Source organism: Lonchura striata, chromosome 32 (assembly GCF_046129695.1).
Source record: "Lonchura striata isolate bLonStr1 chromosome 32, bLonStr1.mat, whole genome shotgun sequence".
Classification (NCBI taxonomy): domain Eukaryota; kingdom Metazoa; phylum Chordata; class Aves; order Passeriformes; family Estrildidae; genus Lonchura; species Lonchura striata.
Genome location: NC_134634.1, coordinates 3,405,001 through 3,427,677, shown reverse-complemented (window position 1 = coordinate 3,427,677; position 22,677 = coordinate 3,405,001). Strand labels below are relative to the sequence as shown.

General features: G+C 47.5%; 1 protein-coding gene across 1 annotated transcript in view; it reads right to left on the bottom strand.

Annotated features, from left to right (window-relative positions):
- Positions 1–22,677, bottom strand: part of BIN3 (bridging integrator 3) — a 47,768-nt gene that overhangs the window by 8,265 nt on the left and 16,826 nt on the right. The window contains exons 3-7 of the mRNA XM_077789248.1: positions 17,370–17,410; positions 16,704–16,765; positions 13,003–13,139; positions 12,387–12,427; positions 2,912–3,053 (exon numbers count right to left, since the gene is read on the bottom strand). Coding sequence (XP_077645374.1) covers positions 2,912–3,053; positions 12,387–12,427; positions 13,003–13,139; positions 16,704–16,765; positions 17,370–17,410 — 423 coding nt within the window. The remainder of the gene's footprint in view (positions 1–2,911; positions 3,054–12,386; positions 12,428–13,002; positions 13,140–16,703; positions 16,766–17,369; positions 17,411–22,677) is intronic.

Here is a 22,677-nt window from a genome sequence, read left to right as displayed (position 1 = left end):
TCAATGGAACCTGGTGGGACCTAAGTGACCAGTCAGTGGAACCTGTTGGGCCATCCAGTGGACCCTGGTGGGATCCAGAAGCCCTATGGACTCTGGTGGGATCCAAGTGACCATCCTATGGAACCTGGTGGGATCCAAATGACCATCCTATGGAACCTGCTGGGATCCAAATGACCATTCTATAGAACCTGGTGGGATCCAAGTGACCAATTAATAGAACCTGGTGGGACTCAAGTGACCTCTCACTGGAACCTGGTGGGACCCAAGCGAGCAGTTAATGGATCCTGATGGGACCATGCAATGGACCCATGCTCTGACCCTGGAAAGCCACAGGACACCTGGAGAGGCTGTGCCTTCTGTCCTTCAGAAAACACGGCCAAAACCCATTCCCAGAGCTCAGCCAGGCTGGAGAACATCCCTGGCCACGTCCACGTGCCCTCACCCTGCGATTCCCAGGAGCGTGGCTCCAAGGTCCTGCCCCCACCGTCACCGTGACCTTCAGCTCAGCGCATCCAACTGGCTCCTTGAACCGGAGCGTGGGGAGAACGGGAAATGTCTACGGGCTGGTGGAAAAGGGCAGGAGGGGGTGGGCTGTGAAACAGGAGACAGTTCAAGTCTGCCACTTAATCCCGGTGCCATTCCGACGGGAGGGGCAGCGGGAGAGCCCGGCCCGGCCGCGGCGCCGGCCCCGGGGACGGGGACAGGGTGCCAGGGGCATGGCAGGGACTGGGTTCCAGGCTGGAAAAACCTGGAATTGGCTGAGAAAAGGAGAAAATGCGTCATTTGCCACGAGGTTGGGAGAGGTGAAACTCCCAGGATGGAGTTCGTGGGGGGAAAATCTTGGAATGGAGTTCATGGGGGGAAAATCCTGGGATGGGACCAGGGAAAAACGCCCAGGATGGAGTTCATGGGGTGAAAATCCTGGGATGGAATTCATGGGCAAAAATTCCTGGGATGGAGCCAGGGAAAAGCTCCCAGGATGGAATTAATGGGGAGAAACTTCCGGGATCACGTTCATGGGTGGAAAATCTTGGGATGGAGTTCATGAGGGGAAAATCCTGGGATGGAGTCCATGGGGGGAAATTCCCATGATGGAGTTCATGGGGAGAAACTCCTGGGATGGAGCCAGGGAAAAACTCCAGGGATGGAACTCATGGGGTGAAAATCCCAGGATGGAGTTCATGAGGGAAAATCTTGGGATGGAGTTCATGGGGAAAATCTTGGGATGGAGTTCATGGGGGAAAACTTCTGGTATGGAGTCCATGGGGGGAAAATCTTGGGATGGAGTTCATGGGGGGAAAATCCTGGGATGGAGCCAGGGAAAAACTCCCAGGATGGAGTTCATGGGCAAAAATTCCTGGGATGGAGCCAGGGAAAACCCCCCGGGATGAAATTCATGGGGAAAAACTCCTGGGATGGAATTCATGGGGAAAAACTTCTGGGATGGAGTTCATGGGGGGAAAATCCTGGGATGGAGTTCATGGGAGAAACTCCTGGGATGGAATTCATGGGGAAAAACTTCTGGGATGGAGTTCATGGGGGGAAAATCCTGGGATGGAGTTCAGGAGGGGAAAATCCCAGGATAGAATTCACGGGGAAAACACCACAGATGGAATTCACAGGGGGAAAGACGAGCAGAAAACCTGGAGCAAACAATGGATGTAAAAGTGTGGCTCAATAATTGAAAATAAATGGATGAGTGAGGCCTTTTCCCATCAAATCCAGACCCTGTGGATACCCCAGGTTCAGGATTGCCCAAGGCTCCCTCTCACAGGTGTTTAAAGCCAATTTTTTTGGGGGGGGAATTAAATCAAAAGTTCATTAAGATGAAAAATAAATGAAATAACTAAACCCTGCTTAATCACCAGGACAAAAGAATTCCCATTTTTCCAGCCTCAGCTTTAGCCTTTGAGGCTGAGCAAAATAAGCTGCTTACATTAAACCAGAGGCGTCTTTTGTTCAGGCAGTTATTTAACATAAAACTTCATTTTTTGGGGGGAATTTCATCAGAAAAACACATTTTCTTTGACTCTGGGAATCAATTGTTCATGGGAGGATCGAGCCACGCGCTGCTGGAGCGATTTTGGGGGAAAGCACTGGGGAAGATTTGATTAAAACAAAAAAAACCAACCAAACAAAAAAGCCCAAAAAACCCACCCCAAAACCAACAAACTCATCACGATTTCACTAAAATTCAGGAGCAGGCAGAAAGAATCTGGCAAAAATTTTCATTTTCTCTTGGAAAAGAATTTCAATTTCTCTTGGAAAAAATTTCCATTTTCTCTTGGAAAAAAATTTCAATTTCTCTTGGAAAAAAATTCCATTTTCTCTTGGTAAAAAATCCCAATTTCTCTTGGTAAAATCTCCATTTTCTCTTGGAAAAAAATTTCCATTTTTTCTTGGTAAAATTTCCATTTTCTCTTGGAAAAATTTTCCATTTTTTCTTGGTAAAAATTTCCATTTTCTCTTAGAAAAAATTTCCATTTTCTCTTGGTAAAATTTCCATTTTCTCTTGGTAAAATCTCCAATTTCTCTTAGTAAAAATTTCCATTTTCTCTTGGTAAAATTTCCAATTTTTCTTGGTAAAATCTCCATTTTCTCTGGGTAAAATTTCCATTTTCTCTTGGAAAAAAATCTTCATTTTCTTTTGGTAAAAAATTCCATTTTCTCTTGTTAAAAATCTCCATTTTCTCTTGTTAAAAATTTCCATTTTCTCTTGGTAAATCATCCCCTTCACCCTCACTCCAACCCCGCGTGGCGCTGTCAAAAATGTGATTTTTCCATGGATAAAACCCATCCTCCCACCATTTTGTTGATGGCACGGACGCCAAATGGGAGGGAAAATCTTTTCCTGGATTTTCCCGGATTTTCCCGAATTTTGGCTCGGGGATATATTTCAATATTTCCATACCTGGTGCAGCTTGGCCAGGACGGGGCCGGTTTTTTCTTTTTCCTCATATTTTTCCACCTTGGACTGGAGGCGTTTGTAATCCTGCAGCGTCTGCTCCCTCCTCTTCACGGCCGCGTTCAAACTGGGGAAAACGCCGCTGAACCTGGGAAAAATAAAAAAATCAGGAAAAATTGGGATGGGATAAATCATACGGATGAAACATCCCAAAAAAATGACGGAGCAGATCGGTCCAGCGGAAATTCCCTCTGACACTCAGCGTGATTTTTTTCCCAGCTAAACCATCCCAAAAATCGGAATATTCCGAATTATTGGTGCGCATTCCCCAATTCCTGGTTGGAAAATGAAAATAAAAAACAAAAAAGAGGTAGAGAAGATGAAATAAAAGGCCAGGAGAAAGAAATGATGAGTGGAAAATAAATATTAGATTTTAAATTAATGCAGTTAATTTGCCGTTAATAATTAAATATTAATGGCGGGGTTTTTTTTGCGAAATATTTTTTCCTTTTTGAATATTATTTTTTTGCCTTTTTTTTTGGTTTTCGCATAATTAAATATTAATGGATTTTTTTTTTTTGCGAAATATTTTTTCCTTTTTGGATATTATTTTTTGCCTTTTTTTGTTAGTTTTTTGTGCTTTTTCAGTTAATTTTTTTGCTTTTTTTAGTCCATTTTTTGCTTTTTTTTGGTTTTTTTTTTTTGCTTCTTCTGATTACATTTTTGTTCTTTTTTCAGCAAATTTTTGCTCTTTTTGGGTCACAAACCCAGCTGAAGTGGAGCCCTGAGCCCTCCCCAGAAAAATTCACAACACGCAAGAATTTACCCAGGCGATGGGAAAAATTCCTCTTATTAAAATGTGTTACAAATTGAGGAAACATGAACATCTGATGGAGAATATTTTTGAATTTTACAGAAAAGGGAAAAGCAGGAACTGGAACGTTGCTCTTGTCTCTTAATTCAAAAAAAATCAAATTATCCCAGGGGATACCAAGGCTGTGGATTGGGATCAAATAGGTGATGCCTCTGGAGATCATCATTTAATATTCATCATATTAAATATTGATATTTAATATAAAATTCCAGGGTGATTTTGAAGGGTTGGTGGTGAAAAATGGAGAATATTTTTGAATTTTACAGAAAAAGGAAAAGCAGGAACTGGAACGTTGCTCTTGTGTCTTAATTCCCAAAAAAAAATCAAATTATCCCAGGGGATACCAAGGCTGTGGATTGGGATCCTTCGATCCTGCCTGGAGGCTGGCACAGAGCAGATTAAATATAAATATAAATATAAATATAAATATAAATATAAATATAAATATAAATATAAATATAAATATAAATATAAATATAAACCTATATAAACATATAGCTATACAAATATAAATATAGATGTATACCTATATAAATATAAATGTATACCCATATAAATATAAATATAAATATATACCTATATGAATATAACTACAACCATACCTATAAATAGAAATAGAAAATTTATAAAAATAAAAATAAAAATTTATAGATATAAATAGAAAATTTATATATATTAATGTATAGCTATATAAATATAAATATAAATATAAATATAAATATAAATATAAATATAAATATAAATATAAATATAAATATAAATATAGATATAAATGTATACCTATATGAATATAACTATAACTATACCTATAAATAGAAATAGAAAATGTATAAATATAAAAATAAAAAATAAACATTTATAAATAGAAATAGAAAATGTATAAATATAAGTATAAATATAAATGTATAGCTATATAAATATAAATTTATAGCTATATGAATATAACTACAACTTTACCTTTAAAGAGAAATAGAAAATTATAAATATAAAAATAAAAAATAAACATTTATAAATATAACATTTATAAGTATAAAAATAAATATAAACATTTTGGAAATAAATATTAAATTTATAAATATAAATATAAAATTATGAATTGAATAAAAATAAAAATAAAAATAAAAATAAAAATAAAAATAAAAATAAAAATAAAAATAAAAATAAGTGTAAGTATAACTATAAAATATAAAATAAATAAATATAAAAATAAAAATAAAATAAAAATTAAATTAAAAATAAAAAATTAAAAAAATTAAAATTAAAAATAAAAAATTAAAAAATTAAAATTAAAAATAAAATTTAAATTAAAATTAAAATTAAAAATAAAATTAAAATTTAAAATAAAATTAAAAATTAAAAATAAAAATTAAAATTAAAAATAAAAAAATGAAAATACAAATACAAATAAAAGTATATGCCATGATATTCTGCCTGTGCTCCAGCTGATCGGGGATGAGCAGCGGCCCGGAGAAGGCACCAGGAAAAGTATAAATAAAAATAAATAAAAGTATAAATAAAATAAATAAATAAATAAATAAAAGTATAAATGCTGGGGTCAGAAAATCAACATTTTATCTCTGAAACAGCGGAGATCCACGTCGTGCTTTCACGTGTCCTACAGCGACGCCCCTGCAAGGATCAGGAGAGTGTCCAAAGCCTTTGGAGAAGCGCCACCAACCCCTCCATTTGCAAATGGGGCCTGAACAACTCCACCTGGAATTCTGGGGAAGCCTCACAAGGAAATCCCGGATGTTTCATCCATTCCATGCGTTTGGAGCAAGGGAAGGATTCCCGTCCCTGAGAGATGCACAGAGGAAAACCCCGGAGCAGCTGTGGGTGCTTAGAACAAATCATGGAATCAGCAAGGCTGGAAAAGGGCTTTAAAACCCAATCCAAGCACCAAACCAAGCCCCAAAGTGCCACATCCATGCGTTTTCTGAGGATGGTGACTCCTGGGCAGACCCTGGCAGGGTTTGACAACTCTTACCACGACAAAAATATTCCCAATCCCTGATATTATCAATAACCCCAACACCATCCTCCTCTCTGTGCTCCTCCACAGGGAATGAGGGGCTCTGACAGCCAAAACCATTCCCAAATTCTCCCACCAGCCTCTGTAACTGTCACCCTGATTCTTAAGATTTTCCAAAGCCTTCTGAGTTTATATTCTGTTGGAGAACTTTCCCACATATTTTCTATAAAGAAGATATTGTTTTGCATTCCTTTATGGGGGTGGAGAAGCTTGAGGTACTGGTGGTTTGTCCAATGTCTTTGGAGAGGTGGCACCTTCACTCTCCAATCCACTGTCACCTTTGGGAAAGTATAAAAGGTGGAGTCAGAAAATAAACTTTCTTCTTTACCTTGCCCACTGTCACCTTTGGGAAAGTATAAAAGGTGGAGTCAGAAAATAAACTTTCTTCTTTACCTTGCCCACTGTCACCTTTGGGAAAGTATAAAAGGTGGAGTCAGAAAATAAACTTTCTTCTTTACCTTGCAAATAGCAGGTGGCTGGCGTCGTGCTTTCAGCGACATGTAAAACCCAAGACTTCCTTTTCTCAATGCCAAGCCAAGAAAATCAAAGGTGACTCAAAAAGCAAATTTGGTGGGAATTGTGGCCGAGTGAAGGTAAAGCAGCACAGGGGCCATTAGAGGCCCTGCCAGGAAAGCAGCTTGAGGAATAAGCTGCTGTTGCTCCCTGTCACTTTTCAGAGGGGATTACAGCCCAGGCAGCTTAAGAGGAGCAGGTGAGGGGAGATCCGCAGGGATAACGAAGAGAAAATACAAATTAACTCTGCTCCTGGCTGTGGGGGGAGAGGGGAAACCTGTGGGTGAACTCCTCACAGGATGACAGGTTATCCTTGGAAAAAAAAAAAAAAAAAATCTAAATCGCCCTGCTCCCTGCATTCCAAATCGTGCTCCCACCTCGTCTCCACGCCAGGCTCTCTTAATTAAAGGATGGGGTGGGAGAGATGCTGCCACGGGAGATAAAAGTGCCCCAGGATTCCCAGTGCTGCCACGTTCCTCTGTTACTCAGCCCAGCTGACAAATTTGGGGCTTGGAAATCGGAAATTCCTTCCCATCTTTCTGCTGGGGAAGCCCTGGGGATGGGGGGGATGCTTGAGGAGTTGGGAGCATTTTGTCACCTCACTGCCTTATCACCCTCTCCATCCCAAATCCTCATCCCACTGCTTCCCCCAGCCCCTGTTTTTAGTGGGAAATGGGTGCTGGAGCTTTGGCAGAGGGAAAAAGAATGGCAAAACTTTTAATTCTCCTTGTTTCCAAGCATCTCAAACACCCTCACTGGCAGCCTGTGAGCTGGACCTGGCTGGCACACGCGTGGCTCTACCCTAGGGGCATTCTTTTTGGGATGATATCTTGGATAAGAAACCAAAAGGAAGTGGGCAAGATCTCCAGCTGGTGATGGACGGGTGGAAAAAAAGGAACAACAGAGCTGGGAAGCATCAGATGCCAAAGGAAGGGATGGTGGATGAGGTGAGGGAAGTTTGGAGGGGCACCAGGAGAGGTTGGAGCATGGAGGGGGATTCCTGCCACTCCTCAGCTCATGCCCACACATCCCTGGGGGCCCATCCACCCACCAGGAAGGGGGAAAACGAACCCAGCCTTTCCTCCTGGAGGGAAAAGGTGCAGGAATGGAGAGGCTGGGATGAGGAAGCAGCGTGGGGGATTAGGTGGCCATGTGGCTGCTCCAAATCCTCATTAGGGGCTTGTTAAGGACACGAAAGCTGCTTTTCCTGCTTCCTGGCACCCCTGGAGCTGCTCCTGGCCAGCTTTGGCTGCCTTTTCCTGGCAGTTTGAGGGACCACGGGGATGGTGGGATGGTGGCAGGGAGATGGATGAGGGATCCTCCTTCCAGCTCCTGGATTGCACCTCTGGGATGTCCCACGGGTCTGACACCCACCCCTCTGTGGTGGCACCTGGGTGGCAGCACCCTCTGTCACCCCTGCCAGAGCCAGGGTGACCAGGACATCCCCATGGCAAACTTCCAATTTTGGGAGCGGGATAATGCCCCAAAACAAAGGGATTGTACCATGCCAGGGTGACCAAGACATTCCCAATGCCAAACCTCTCCAATTCTGGGACAAGGACAATGCTCCAACTGGGGTCATCTTGTGCCAGCAGGACATCCCCATGGCCAAACCTCTCAAATTTTGGGATCAGGATAACGCTCCAAGGGTATGACACCATGCCAGAGTGACCAGGACATCCTCATGGCCAAAAATTCTCCAATTTTGGAAACAGGAAAATGCTCCAAGGGAATGGCTCCAAGCAAGGTGATCATGACATTCCCATGACCAAACCTCTCAAATTCTGGGATCAGGACAATGCTCCAAGGGTATAACACCATGTCAAGGTGACCAGGACATTCCCATGGCCAAACCTCTCTGGATTTGGGATCAGGACAATGCTCCAAGGGAATGGCACCAGTTCAAGGTGACCAGGACATTCCCATGGCCAAAACCTCTCTGGATTTGGGATCAGGACAATGCTCCAAGGGAATGGCACCAGTTCAAGGTGACCAGGACATTCCCATGGCCAAAACCTCTCTGGATTTGGGATCAGGACAATGCTCCAAGGGAATGGCACCAGTTCAAGGTGACCAGGACATTCCCATGGCCAAAACCTCTCTGGATTTGGGATCAGGACAATGCTCCAAGGGAATGGCACCATGTCAAGGTGACCAGGACATTCCCAAGGCCAAAACCTCTCTGGATTTGGGATCAGGACAATGCTCCAAGGGAATGGCACCAGTTCAAGGTGACCAGGTCACCCCCTTGCACCGAGAGTCAGACAGAGCCAGTTAAATGCAGACCTGTGGCCCTGGAAATCCCCTCCCAACGTGAAAGGTCCTAAATCCCGTGGATTTCCAAACCACCTGGCTCGTTTAAGCTGCTTCCTTCCTTAAATACAGACACAATATGGAACATTAAGACTCCATCTCCAGTCCCTGACCCTGGGAAGAACTGGGAGAGTGAAGTCCAGACCAGCTGGTTTTGTCCCCTTTTGGCCCAGATCTGCTGCTCTGGTGTGAGATTCCACAGGCAGCCCTCAAAGAGGAGCCCATCCCTCCTGCCCAGCTCCTCACCCAGCCCATCCCCTGAAAAATGCAATATTCTCACTGGAGCTTTGCTCTTTCCCTGAAAATAATTGAGTAATTCCCAGCCAAAGGCTTCTTGGGGCTCAAGAAGCCAAATTGTGAATAACCCTACGAGCCCAGAAGCAGAAGGACTGAAACAATGCAAGCCTCCACCCCCCCTCAACTAAACCTACTACTGCTTTATTTCAGCATGGTTTAACAAATTCCCCAATATCTGCCTGGAAACTCCAATCCCTGGACAACTGAATGGAGATTTTACTGCCCATGTGCCTCTAATTACAATATATTACCACTAATGATAATTGTCTGGATTATACTTATCTGTTTCTTTGGCTAATAAACTATAAAAGACCACCAGTGAAGATGTAATAAAGTGCAGCTGTTGGAGAGGAAAAAAAAAATTTTAAAAAGCCTTTTTTTTCTTTCTAGGTCAGAGCAAAGTTGGGAGAGGCTTGGGAGAGCTGCCTCGGCGAGGGAAAGGAAAACCTAAAGTGGAAATAAGAAGAGCTCCTCAAGGCAGCTTTCATTAATCTGGAACTTTTCTGCCAGAACCAGCGCTGGGGTTTATCTGCCAGCAGGACAAAGGGAGGGAGGTGCAAACTCTGCATTTCTCTCCTGCATCTCATTAGCCTCAAAATGGACCCTTGGGCTCCTCAGAAATGTTCCTGGCCAGGGATGCACCTACAAAGGGAAGAAGGAGGGAAGGGAAGGAGCAGTTTTGTTCTTGGAGTGGGGATGAAGCATCCTCAGCATGGAACATAAGCTGGTTAAAGGCATGCAGGGTGAAGCTTTGAAGGAGCCAAAGGGCAGGAAAAGGGGGAAAAAAAACCTCTCATGGTGGAAATTCAGAAAGTTGGAGGGAATTACCAAGATGGAAAGCAGCCAGGAGGTCAGAGTAAACACCCTGAGGTTGAACTGAGGCCTGGGCAGATAATGGAGTGTCCTGAGTCAGGGAAACATGGAATGGGTTGGGTGGGAAGGGATCTGAAGGATCATCCAGACCCAGCCCCCTTCCGCTGCCCCAATTTGCTCCAAACTCGCCTCAGACACTTCCAGAAATGGGGCATCCCCAGGGAAATCCATCCCAGCCCCTGCCCACCCTCCCAGGGAACAATTCCTTCCCAAAATCCCATCCAGTGGCACTGGAAGCCATTCCCTGTGTCCTCCATCCCTTGTCCCAAATCCCTTTAGGGCTCTGAAATCCCCCTAGAGCCTTTTCCTCTCTCACACAAAATTGGAGATTGGGAATGTCCTGGTCACCCTGGCATGGTGACAAGGACATCCCTTTGACTTGGAGCAGGTTCCTGCTCCCAAAATTGGAGAGGTTTTGGCCATGGGAATGTCCTGGTCACCCTGGCATGGTGACAAGGACATCCCTTTGCGTTGGAGCAGGTTCCTGCTCCCAAAATTGGAGAGGTTTTGGCCATGGGAATGTCCTGGTCACCCTGGCATGGCAGCTTTGACTTGGAGCAGGTTCTTGCTCCCAAAATTGGAGAGGTTTTGGCCATGGGAATGTCCTGGTCACCCTGGCATGGCCGCTTTGACTTGGAGCAGCTTCCTGCTCCCAAAATTGAAGAGGTTTTGGCCACGGCTCCAGCCCTCAGAGCATCTCCCGTGGGCACAGGGAAATGGTTTTATTGTCCTGGATTCACCACCCCAGGATTTCAAACCCAAGGCAGGTTTGCAGGGAAAAGGATTTTCTTTCATTTCACCAACTAACACAAGCTGAGGGAAAAAAAAAAAAAAAAACCCAGAATATCACAGAAACACAAGTTCTTCCAATTTTAACAGAATGCTGGAAGAAAAAGTTAATGTATCTTTCATGAGGACAATCTAGATAATAAGCAACACAATTCTACAGCAAAAGGATGGGATTTTTTTTTTCCTTTTCCCTTCTTTCTTCTTTTTTTTTTTTTTTTTCCTTAAATAAGCAGGAATTTCTGGTTGTGGATAGAGGACCAAGGTAAAACTTGAGTCACCAAACATCCCCCAGACAGGAACATGCTATAACCTCAGGTGTTAAGTGATCCATGAGATTTTACTTTCAGATTTGGGCAGAAACAACAGCTTCAGGGAAAAAAAAAAAAAACAACAACAATGAAACCACAACAACCCCTCTGTGTGTCAAACCTAAACTGAAATTGTTATTCAGCAATTTGCAACACTTACTGTCATATTAAAGTAATTTCATTTTATTTTTGCTCGCTGGCTCTGTTCCTGTAACAAAACAGCAAATCTTGGGATTTAAGGGGATATTTGGGAGAGAAGTGAAGTTATCCTGAAAGGTTTGGAGGTACAACCTGTGACCCTGCAAAAGGTGAAATTTTGCCAGCCAGATGTGACAGAACTGTGGGATTTGGGTGTTTTCCCCTCATTTCTAACCTCTCTGGGCTCTGCAGCCTCTCCTCCTTCTTTGCATGGAAATATCATTTATAAATATTATTTATGAACGTGCAGGAGTGTTCATTTTCTCCTTTTTTATTTAGGAAAATTTCCAAATGCAAAAAAACTTTTGCTCCACCAGCCAATTTCTGACACCTCTGGATGATCTCCAGGTGGTTTTGTTCCTTTGCTGGAGGCAAAAACCAACACATAAACAGAGAGAAAGTTGAATTCCTCATCTTTTCGGGGTGCCTTCTAGGCCAGGATGCTCCATGATTTTCTATCTCAGATTTTTTTAAGCTACAGGTGAAGGCAGCAGTGGACCCAAGTGGCCAAAAAGGTTAAAATTATTATTAATTAAGGTACCAAAAGCAGTGTGGCCAGCAGGACCAGGGCAGGATTGTCCCTCTGAGGCTGATTTCCAGCCTCCCTGCAGGACCCACATCCCTAAAGCTGCAGATTGTGGGAATCCAGAGCATCCCTCTGGCTGCCCTGGGACCCTGGCAGGGCTCAGGAACCCCCTGGACAGAGCCCCCAGAGACACTGGCTGTGATCTCTGCCCATGGAAAAGAGTTTTCAATCTCACAGGATCAATTACCAGCCCTGAGTGTTTGATATAAGCAATAATCAAGTGTGGCATGGGTGCAAAAGTGAAATTTTAGGATTCTAGATGAGGGGTCCAAAGGGGACAAGCTGGAGGAAATTGGGTGTGCCTTGTCCTTTTTCTCCTCCTTCATGCCCTCCATGTCTCACTGTGGTGTTGGCATTTTTCTGTTGGTTCAGGCTGGGGACACACTGTCCAACGCAGGTGACAGATATTGGCACGTTCTTGTAAATGCAGCCCAGGGAGTTTCTGGTATTGAATGTTTGTCACATCCCACTGAGGGCAGAGCCCCACACGCTGCCCTGCAGGACAGAGCTGGGCAGGGCAGCAGAACATGTGAGAGATCAACAGAATAAACAACCTTGGAACCAGCACAGATTAATTATGACTTCTTCTTTGGCAGTAGGGGTGAAATACAGAAACTTTCTACAATCTCAGAATCACCAATACCACAGATTCTGACACCAGATGAGGACAAACCCCACGAGATATGGTTGGTACTCACTTTTTCAAAGGCTCTATCACTGTCTTTTGGATCTGATTCACCTGTGGAAAGCAAAAAAGGGAGGATTGCACGTCAGGATTGTTGGAAAATCCCTTCTGCACAAGGATGGGTTTGCTGGGATCCCAGCACGGGTGGGGAGGGACTCTGAGCACAACCACGGTGCCCTTTAACCAAAAGAGAGGGAATTTCTCCCACGGGGGATGAAATCCCAGCCTGAAGAGGGAGATTAGAGAAATTCCTGTGGGAAAAGTCTTGGGGATGATGATGAAAAGGGGGAGAGGTGAGACACGAAGATTTTGGACAGGGCAGGGAGGGACAGGACACAGGGAGTGGCTCCCCACTGCCAGAGAGCAGGGATGGGTGGGATTTTGGGAAGGAATTCCCAATGTGGGTGGGATGGAATTCCCAGAGGAGCTGTGGCTGCCCCTGGATCCCTGGAAGTGCCCAAGACCAGTCTGGAGGAAACTGGGACAGTGGGAGGTGTCCCTGGCCATGGCAGGGGGTGGAATGGGATGGGTTCCAATCCCCCCCAACCCCAACCACCCCATGATTCCACCACACTCCCACCATTCCATGACTCCAGGACACTCCCACGCTCCAGCCAAAGGCAATCCACCTTCTCCTGGTTGAAGGAGTCCATCCTCTTCATGGCCGTGTCGAAGGCCGTGACCATCTCGAGGAACGAGGGCTCCTGCTCACACAGGGGGTTGGAGAGCAGGTCTGAGGAGATCTTCACAGCAGATTTGGACATGGCTGATGGAAAAGAAACCAGAGAAGGTTACAATTCCCATTGCCAGCAGGGCAAAACTCAGCGAGCTGAGCCAGCCAGGAGGGGAATCAGCACAAGCTTGCAGGGAGATGCTTGGTGGAGGCTGAGAGAAAAGCAAGGAAAAGGCTCCAATTCATTCATGTAAACAGCCAGAGAAGTGTTTTCATGTAAGTTAAGTCTGCAGCACTCCAATGTGAGGCTTGTGATGCTGCCAGAAATAATCCCAGACTCACAAAAGCACTGTTCTCTTTAAAAAAAAAAACAGAAATGGGGGGTTTTATACATCTTCTCTCGACAGACTATTAAGTGTCACTCTCAGCCTCACTACAGCTCCTCCACGACGAGAAAAATCACAGTCCATTAAGTCTTTCAAATGGCTTTACAAAAAAAAAAAACCCATGTATTTGAAGTGGATTTGGTGGGAAAGGACCAGACTGACAGGACTGGGAGTCGAGGTTTCTCTTCCCCTCTCCAAACACAAAGAGCAGGGACACAAGTTAAGTATTTTTCCCCTCAATAAACCTAAATTTTGGTGCCTGTGGAGAAGGAGGCAGGGGGAATATGAAATCCCTACAGGCCCTGGGAGTGCCACCAAGAAATCCAGAAGCACCAGAATGCTCTGACTGAGCATTCCCATGCTTTCCATCAGGCACATCCCTCTCTATCCAAACACTTGGTCTGCAAAGGGAAAATTCAATGACAGAATCACTACACAAACGAACAAGAAATTAGGGAATGGAAAAAAAGACTCATAAAAAGGAAAGCATAAATATAAACAGAGATAAAATAGGCTAAAAAAACCTAAAAGGTACTAAAGAAAAAAAAAAGTTCTTTTTCCTCAGCGCTGGAAGTTATTCCAGTCAGAGATCACAAAGCCAGATGCTTGAGCCGTGCTGTGGAGGAGCTTTGGAAAGATATTAAAAGTAAAAATCATCTGAATAATGGGGCTTAAGATCATAAATCAAGGGGTTAAACATTCTGATTGAGAGGTTACACACAATTATAATGGAGAGAGCTCAGAAGCTGCAGAGCTGGGGAGCTGAGTGCTCAACGAGCCTCTCACTCCGGGATAACAAAGCTACCGTATCCATCTATTATCCAAACATGAAGGCTTCAGGCATTTCAACCTTTAAACAAATGGGATAAAATCCATATGTGTGACCACATCTGAGCAGGGATTTGTGCCAGAATGGGTCGGAGTTAAGAATGGCAGAACTCCTTTGGCTGGAAGAAAAATGAAGTTTTCCTTCACAAGAAAGGACTGGAAGGGAACTGGAGGGAGGGAGTGGCAGGGTCATGCTGGGAGGTCGGGAACTGGGGGGGGGTTGGGCATGTCCAGAGGGAATTTGGGTCAGGAATTTCCTCTGGATCACTGGGATCACCTGTAGTGAGCTGAAAAAGGGGTCTGGGAGTGGCAGGGCAGGGGGAGAGGAGAGAGAGAGAGGAGAGAGGAGGAGAGAGGAGAGAGGAGAGAGGAGAGAGGGGAGAGGGGAGAGGGGAGAGGGGAGAGGGGAGAGGAGAGGAGAAAAAAGAAGAGAAAGAGAAGGAGAAGGAGAAGGAGAAGGAGAAGGAGAAGGAGAAGGAGAAGGAGAAGGAGAAGGAGAAGGAGAAGGAGAAGGAGAAGGAGAAGGAGAAGGAGAAGGAGAAGGAGAAGGAGAAGGAGAAGGAGAAGGAGAAGGAGAAGGAGAAGGAGAAGGAGAAAGAGAAGGAGAAGAAGGAGGAGGAGGAGGAGGAGAAGGAGAAGGTATCTCCTGTCCCTCAGGGTGGCCTTCAGGAGGGTCTGCACTGCTGTTTTGCTCATTAAACACGTGAGATGTAGCTCCAGTTAATTATTCCAAAGGAGAGCTTTTACCTCCAGTTAAAGAACATCCTCCTGCTTCTCAAGATCCTCTTTGGTTTGGAAAGAGGGTGGGGAAGGGGCTGAGTGGTGTCCAGTTGTGGGACAGGGAGTGCTGCTGGTAGGGCAGTGAAGAGCCTCACTGGGATATTTCTGCGCACAGGAATTGCTCTTGTTCTGAGCTGAGCTTTTTGGAAAGAAGGTGGAGACTCCAGAGTGTTTGCAGGCAGTGAAGAACCAACAAACCCCTGAGCCTGGAGGAATGAGACAGGAGGGCAAAACGCTGCCATCCTTGCCAGATTTGGGGGCTGGATGTTGGGAACGGGCACTGCCAGGTGAGGAGAGCCATGCTCAGGGATTGAGCTGATCCACCTCCTTCTCCTCCAGGCCTCCCTCAGCAGGCTGAGTGCAGGACCTCTCCCTCCACTCACCATTTCAAGCTTTTAAATGAGAAATCAGATCGTCCTGGCTCTGGCCAAGGCTCATTTGTGACTCTGCCATGTAACAGAACGGAAAAAGAAAGTCCTCCCACAGCTCCTCTGGGACTTGAAATGCTCCATATAAACAACGCCCACTGCAAGGGAGGGGAGGGGAATCCTTAACGAGGAAAAACTTACCAAGGATCCCTGACAATGACCAGAGTCCTCAGAAAGGGCAGTTTTCACCCTGGAAAAGTCTCCTGGGTGGCTTTTCCCACCCCTCTCCCCGTGCTGGGAAAGGTGGGAGAGCACGGGAAGAGCCCGGATCTGTGTTTGTGTCGGGCAATATCCACACACACACACACACAGAGGTGAGAGGCTGGATCACAGCAAGCCCCAAATTTCCAAATTTGCCTCTTTCCCACCAGCCCTGCCCTGCTGTGACCCCGATCCCACGGGGAGGAGCGCTGGCCCAGTGCAGCCCACACCTGTTTGTGCTGGTGCCTCTGCCTTGGCTCCGGAGCTGTGGGGGCTAAGCAGGGACTGCTCCAAACCACGGGCTGGGAAAAACCATCCGGCTTTGGAACAGCTCCTCGCTGCAGGTCCCTGCCCAGCATCCAACAAATCCAGCTCCCCGCTGCTGGATCCCTCTCTGGGCACTGCAGAGGGATGTGAAGGCAGCTGGGACGTGGCACAGGACACCTGCAAGGGCAGATGTCACCCCAAACGTGCGGGCAGAGCTGTTTTTGTTGCTTCCTCCATCGCCCACTGCCACGAGGGGAAGCCAAAGCAAGGAATGAGCTGGGTTATTCCCAAAGGAGAGCTGCCAGGTCAGCATTTCCCACGGGAAGCACAGCCAGATGTGTCCAGCTGTGCCCTGCAGACTCATCCCACCTTCCTGAGGCTCCAGAGAGGGACGTGAAGGAGGTGAAAGGAGGACTGAAGGAGGTGAAAAAGCACTGCTGGCACAATGGGATCAGCTGGAGCTGCTCCTGAGACCTGGAACGATGACTCCTGGGTTTTTTTCAGTGGCAGAAACTGAGGCAAACAAAAGAAAGGGATTTGTCCAAGGCCACAGAGCTCAGGAGACAGGGACTGAGCCCGCAGCACTCGCTGTGTTCCCTGGGCTGAGCTGCCTCTCGCAGATGGCCTTGTAACTAAGCAAACTGAGTGGGACTGAGCTCTGGATTTGTTTTCCAGACTTGTCACACATTACTCATGTGATCTCGAGAAAAAGTCACTTCATCTCTCTGTGGCCAAGTTCACAGTCTATGTATCCTCCAGTCACTTACCCAAATCTGCATCTGTGCTTTTCTTCATATCCTTCTGAAGTTTTTTGGTCTGATCTTCCAATCTGAAAGATGGGAGAAAGAAGGCAAAGTTGGAATCTTGGAAAGAAAGAAACCCAAGTGTATCATACGTGCAACAAATCATTTACGGGCTGAATATGCTGGCTTCTGGTGGGGAGTTAAAAATATCCAGGCAAGGCTTGATGAAGTTCAGTGCAGCTCAACCCTTTCGGGTTGTTTTCAGATGGTTTTTAACCTTTTCAAGTTGGTGATCTCTTATTCATAGTTCGCATATTTCCTGAAAGTTCTCACACTTAGCACAAATGGTAAAGCCAAATGCTTCCAGATGATCCGTGTGAGCTCCTGTGACACAGGCAGCATGGCAGAGCCACTCCTGGTCCTCTGAGGTGTTGGCCTCTTCAGGGACCCCGCAGCTTTCTGGCAATTTTACACTTTTCTTTTCAAGCTGCCAGAATCTGCAACCCCACTGCAAATACTTCTGAGGACACCTTTAAACACTCGGAGAAACCCCGAAGAATTGGAAATTACAGGGCAGCGAGGGATTTGCTCACTGGGAAGAGCATCCCTGGCTAAAATTCCCTGGGAAGATGCAGCGAGAAGAGGGAAGCATGTGGCTGGTCCTGTCCGACCGGTGTGGTTGATACTCACTGCTGCAGCTTCCCATATTCCCTTTCAAAGTCTCTCTCCACCTGTGGAAAGAAGAGATGGAAATCAGCTCCAGGGGACTGCAGGGCAGCCTGGAGCCTGCGGGGAAAGCTGTCCCTGGGAAATGCTGAGCTGAGCCCAGCAAAGCTGCAGCTTTAATGGGAGTTAAAGCCTCAAAAGTAAAGGAAGTCTTGGGGTTTTGGAGCTCCAGCACCAAAGATGTCAGCTCGAGCTAAGGACACGTTCCAGCACACAGATTGGGAGCTGATGGAATAAATGGGAATGACCTAAAAGCAGGCAGGTCATAACCTAGCATGGCTCAGTGCTGGGGGACAAACCCGTGTTCTCTCCCAAAACCAGAGGGGAGCTGCTGCTCCTCCAGCCCCGTTAAGGATCCTGAGGTGGGTCTGGTTGTTTCCTTCCTCATCCTCAACAGAATGGTGAAATTCCCCCAAACCACCATTCCCATCCCTGCACTATTCACCCCCTCCATACACTCCTAACCCCCACAACAGCTCCCTCCCATGAAATTTTTGGGCTGGAGCACAACCCCAGTGGACTCCAAACGAGAGGGGAGCCCTGTGCTCCCAGCTCAGAGCTCCAGCACAGCCTTCTCCCGATGCTACCTCAGCGCCTGCTCCCTCCTACTTGCTAGCTGGCAGCAAACCTCCAGCGATAGGAGATATTTTAAGGAACTTTCTTTCCATGCTGACTGTTTTAACACACTTAAAACATTCATTCCACACCTCGTCAACCAGAGAAGCAAATGGATTTCAATTGACCAGCCAAGAGTAAATCCGGGCGCGTTTGTTGTCATGGGATCAGCGCTGGGTTCAGTTGTGTTGTCAAGCTCCCGTGCTATTAAGGAAATGCAGAGTGCTGGGAGCAGCCAGGACTGGAAGGATCCAAAGGTTTCTTCCAATTCTTCCTGCTGGCCCTGGGATTTCAATCCCAGACTTGACGCGGCACCACGACGTTTAATGGGGACGTTTGCTTTTCAAGCAGAATCGCTGTTAAAAGCTTGGGGGTTAGAGACGGAGATTTTCTTAAAATCTCCTTTTTAAAACATCTTTTTGGGCTGCACTTGAACTCCACCAGCCCCATCCAAGGGCAGGCAGTGCCCAGCCACATTCCAGCCCCATCCCAGCGCCCAGCTGTCCTCACCATCCGCTCCCACCATCCGGGGGATGCGAGCTGGGCTCTCTCTCCCCCCCCATCCCTCTGCTCCAAAAAACCCTCCCAGGAGCTCCAGCTCCCTTTTCGTGCTGCTAAAATTGGGTGCTGGAGAGAACAGACACGGAGCAGTGTGGGGGCAGCTCACACGACTTGTGCCTGGCGTTCGGGGAGCGCAGAAATGCGCGGCAGCTGGCGCCCTGCAGGTCAGGTAACCAGCACAGAGTAAAGCTCACCCTCCATCCCCGTGCCCGTTCCGGCTGCTAAAATATCCAGGGACTATTGCACTCTATTTATAGGCCTTAGGTGTGAATTGTTTTGGTTGCAAACCACACAGGGTCGGGCACGACTCAAAAACATGCCCCCCCTTTGAAAGGCTGGGGGTGTCGTTCCCTTATTGTTCCCTCTCTGTGTTTAGGAGGATCTGCTCAGCAACCAATTCCTCCAAAAGCTTTGCCCGTGGAATATTTGCAAATATTCAGGGTTTCTGTCCCTTTTTTTGCTGTCAGATTTGCCTGTTGCCGTGCAATAAGCAAAAGGCATCTTTGCTTAACTGATACGGAGCAGCACCCAGAGCCTGGAGGGGCTCCAGGAGAGCTGGGGAGGGACTGGGGACAAGGGATGGAGGGACAGGACACAGGGAATGGCTCCCACTGCCAGAGGGCAGGGATGGATGGGATTTTGGGAAGGAATTCCTGGCTGTGAGGTTGGGGGACAGAATTCCCTGGGAAGCTGTGGCTGCCCCATGATCCCTGGAAGTGTCCAAGGCCAGGCTGGAGCAGCCTGGGACAGTGGAAGGTGTCCCTGCCCATGGCAGGAGGTGGAACAAGAGGAGTTTAACGCTCCCTTCCCACCCAGACCATTCTGGGATTTCAGGATTCATTCCATAAAGACAAAACCTCTCCACCCTGCGACCCTCTGGGTGCTGTGAACCCCCCAGAACCCTCCCAAGCCCCTCCAAAGCCCCCAGTGCTGGAGCAGGATCCACACGGGCTCGAGGTGACTCCACACAGACACAACTCAGCTGTGAACCCCCCAGAACCCTCCTGAGCCCCTCCAAAGCTCCCAGTGCTGGAGCAGGATCCACACGGGATCGAGGTGACTCCACACAGACACAACTCAGCTGTGAACCCCCCAGAACCCTCCCGAGCCCCTCCAAAGCCCCCAGTACTGGAGCAGGATCCACACGGGATTGAGGTGACTCCACACAGACACAACTCAGCTGTGAACCCCCCAGAACCCTCCTGAGCCCCTCCAAAGCCCCCAGTGCTGGAGCAGGATCCACATGGGATTGAGGTGACTCCACACAGACACAACTCAGCTGTGAACCCCCCAGAACCCTCCTGAGCCCCTCCAAAGCCCCCAGTGCTGGAGCAGGATCCACATGGGATTGAGGTGACTCCACACAGACACAACTCAGCTCTGAACCCCCCAGAACCCTCCTGAGCCCCTCCAAAGCTCCCACCCCAGTGCTGGAGCAGGATCCACATGGGATTGAGGTGACTCCACACAGACACAACTCAGCTGTGAACCCCCCAGAACCCTCCCGAGCCCCTCCAAAGCTCCCACCCCAGTGCTGAAGCAGGATCCACACGGGCTCGAGGTGACTCCACACAGACACAACTCAGCTGTGAACCCCCCAGAACCCTCCTGAGCCCCCCCAAAGCTCCCACCCCAGTGCTGGAGCAGGATCCACATGGGATCGAGGTGACTCCACACAGACACAACTCAGCTGTGAACCCCCCAGAACCCTCCTGAGCCCCTCCAAAGCCCCCAGTGCTGGAGCAGGATCCACACGGGCTCGAGGTGACTCCACACAGACACAACTCAGCTGTGAACCCCCCAGAACCCTCCCGAGCCCCTCCAAAGCCCCCAGTGCTGGAGCAGGATCCACACAGGATTGAGGTGACTCCACACAGACACAACTCAGCTGTGAACCCCCCAGAACCCTCCCGAGCCCCTCCAAAGCCCCCAGTGCTGGAGCAGGATCCACATGGGATTGAGGTGACTCCACACAGACACAACTCAGCTGCCCGGCCTGACTCACATCCCCAGCCCCATCTCTCTGAGACAGCTGCCCAAGGATTGCTCTTATTTTTCACGCCCACAGGCAGCAACTGGCTCCCAGTCCCCACAGTCTGCGAGCTCATGGAGCCTCCCAGCCGTGGCTATCCCACAAAAACAGCTCCTCTGGAGAGGGAAAAGCTGCTCTCACGTGCTCCCAGCCAGCAGAGTCACAGGCTGAGCCCTGCAAGGAGGACAAGCAGGGAACATTTTGCAGAGCACACAGTAATTCCCACTCCCAGTAGCTATCCACGGTCACACGCAGGCTGTGGAGAGGATTATCACGTTAAGAGTAACGAGAACAAGAAGTACAGGCAAGAAAATTACAATATCCTGAAGGGAAGTTTCCGTATTATTAAAATAATCCCACTGCTCTGCAGCCTCTCTCTGAAAACTCCAAATCAAACCACACTTTCTGTATTGAACGGGTTTGATTTTTTTTCTTCCAGGCACAGGGGCTGGGTAATGCAAAAATCGCTCGTCTTGGGGTTTTTATTTAAATCTACATCAAGAGCAACGAGCTCTCGAAAGCTTTGAAATAAAACAACATTCTCTCCTTCACCCAGTTCTTTTTTTTTTTTTGTTTGCAAACACTGGGCTCCCACTTGTGATCAGATCCCTCCTGCTCGAAGGGCAGGATCATCATCATCACCCTGGCCATGAGGCAATGGAGCAAGACTGAAGCCAACACTACAAAGAGATGGAAATGAGGGACTGTGAGGAACCTTCCTATCCCCCTGGGGTTTATGGGTTTTTTCTGAAGGAGGATGATGAGCTGATTTCTGCATCTTCCAGTGGTCTCAGCATTTCTGTGGATCTTGGGGAAAAAGAGGGAAGTGTGTGTTGGGGGAAAAGAGGGAAGTGTGTGTTTCCCTCTCCTTCTTCTCAAAAAAAAAAAAAAAAAGAGAAACCCACAGAATTAGAACTAAATGAAATTTCTGTTGAGCTTCTGCCATCCCATCAAGAATTTCAAGGTTAAGTCCCAAGGGTGAATATGCAGGTGGATCTGGGATGTCACAGACTCCATCCCCATCCTGCAAGAAAGCTCCCCAGAAAAGTGACAAAGGGAAAAAGGAGGCACCTCCCCACTGCAGAGAGACCAGTGCGGCCAGAAAAGGTTGAAAGAAAGAGTGAAAATGAGCAGCAAGATTTAACTGGCATCACTTGAGTTCACCCCACCATTCCCACGACATTTACTCCGTTTTTTTGGGATTTCCAGCTGGCTGGTGGAGCCCAGTGGAAAGGTGCTGCAGCGGGATCCTGCTGCTCACATCCCCACCATCCCTGGGGAAGGCAGAGCTGCTGGGATGAGTCAAGGAAAGGAGGTTTGGCCGCTCAGGTCTCCCCTCCCTGCCAAGCTGACTCAGGCCAGCAAGGAGGAGGAGGAGGAGGAGGAGGAGGGCGAGTGGTCTGAGTCAGCCCAGGCCAGAGCAGGGAGGGAGGAGGGACAAAACCTCGCTCAGGGCCGGCTCTGCTCCCCGGCTCCTGCCTGCTTGGATCATCCCAGCCCTGGTAAAGGGCAGGGAAGAACCTCGGGGGGATGAGGTGAACTTCAGCTGGGCAGATGAGACAGCTCCGGCCTCTGCTGGGAGCCGAGCTGTCCCGAGGGAGGAAGAACATCCCCGCCGTAAGAGGCTTCGTGGCTGAGCCATAAACATGGAGAGATATAATTCTAACAGGTTGAACTCCTATCACTGGGCATTAGTTTAATTGGGCTGTGGGCCCCTGGCCCTGCTGACAGCAGGTCCTCTCGCAGCATCAGATCCTCCTCCCCAGAGCCCGCTGACAGCTGCTCTTTTCAGGGAAGAGGAGGGGAGAGATTATGCTGTCTGGAATTGGATTTGCCCAGGTTAAGGTGGAAACAAAGCACAGCCATGTCTGGGCAGGGGGAGATCACCTCAGTTCACCAGCTGATATTTTCTACCGGGGTTTCCTTCTCCCTCAAGAGCTAAACTGTGGCTGACACCGTGCCCTTCTCCAAAGGATCACAAGCGAGTGGGCACAGGGAGTCATGACTAATTCCTCGGCAGCCCAGGCAAATTGCTTTTCAGGACTACTCCCAGCCTGGATGTGA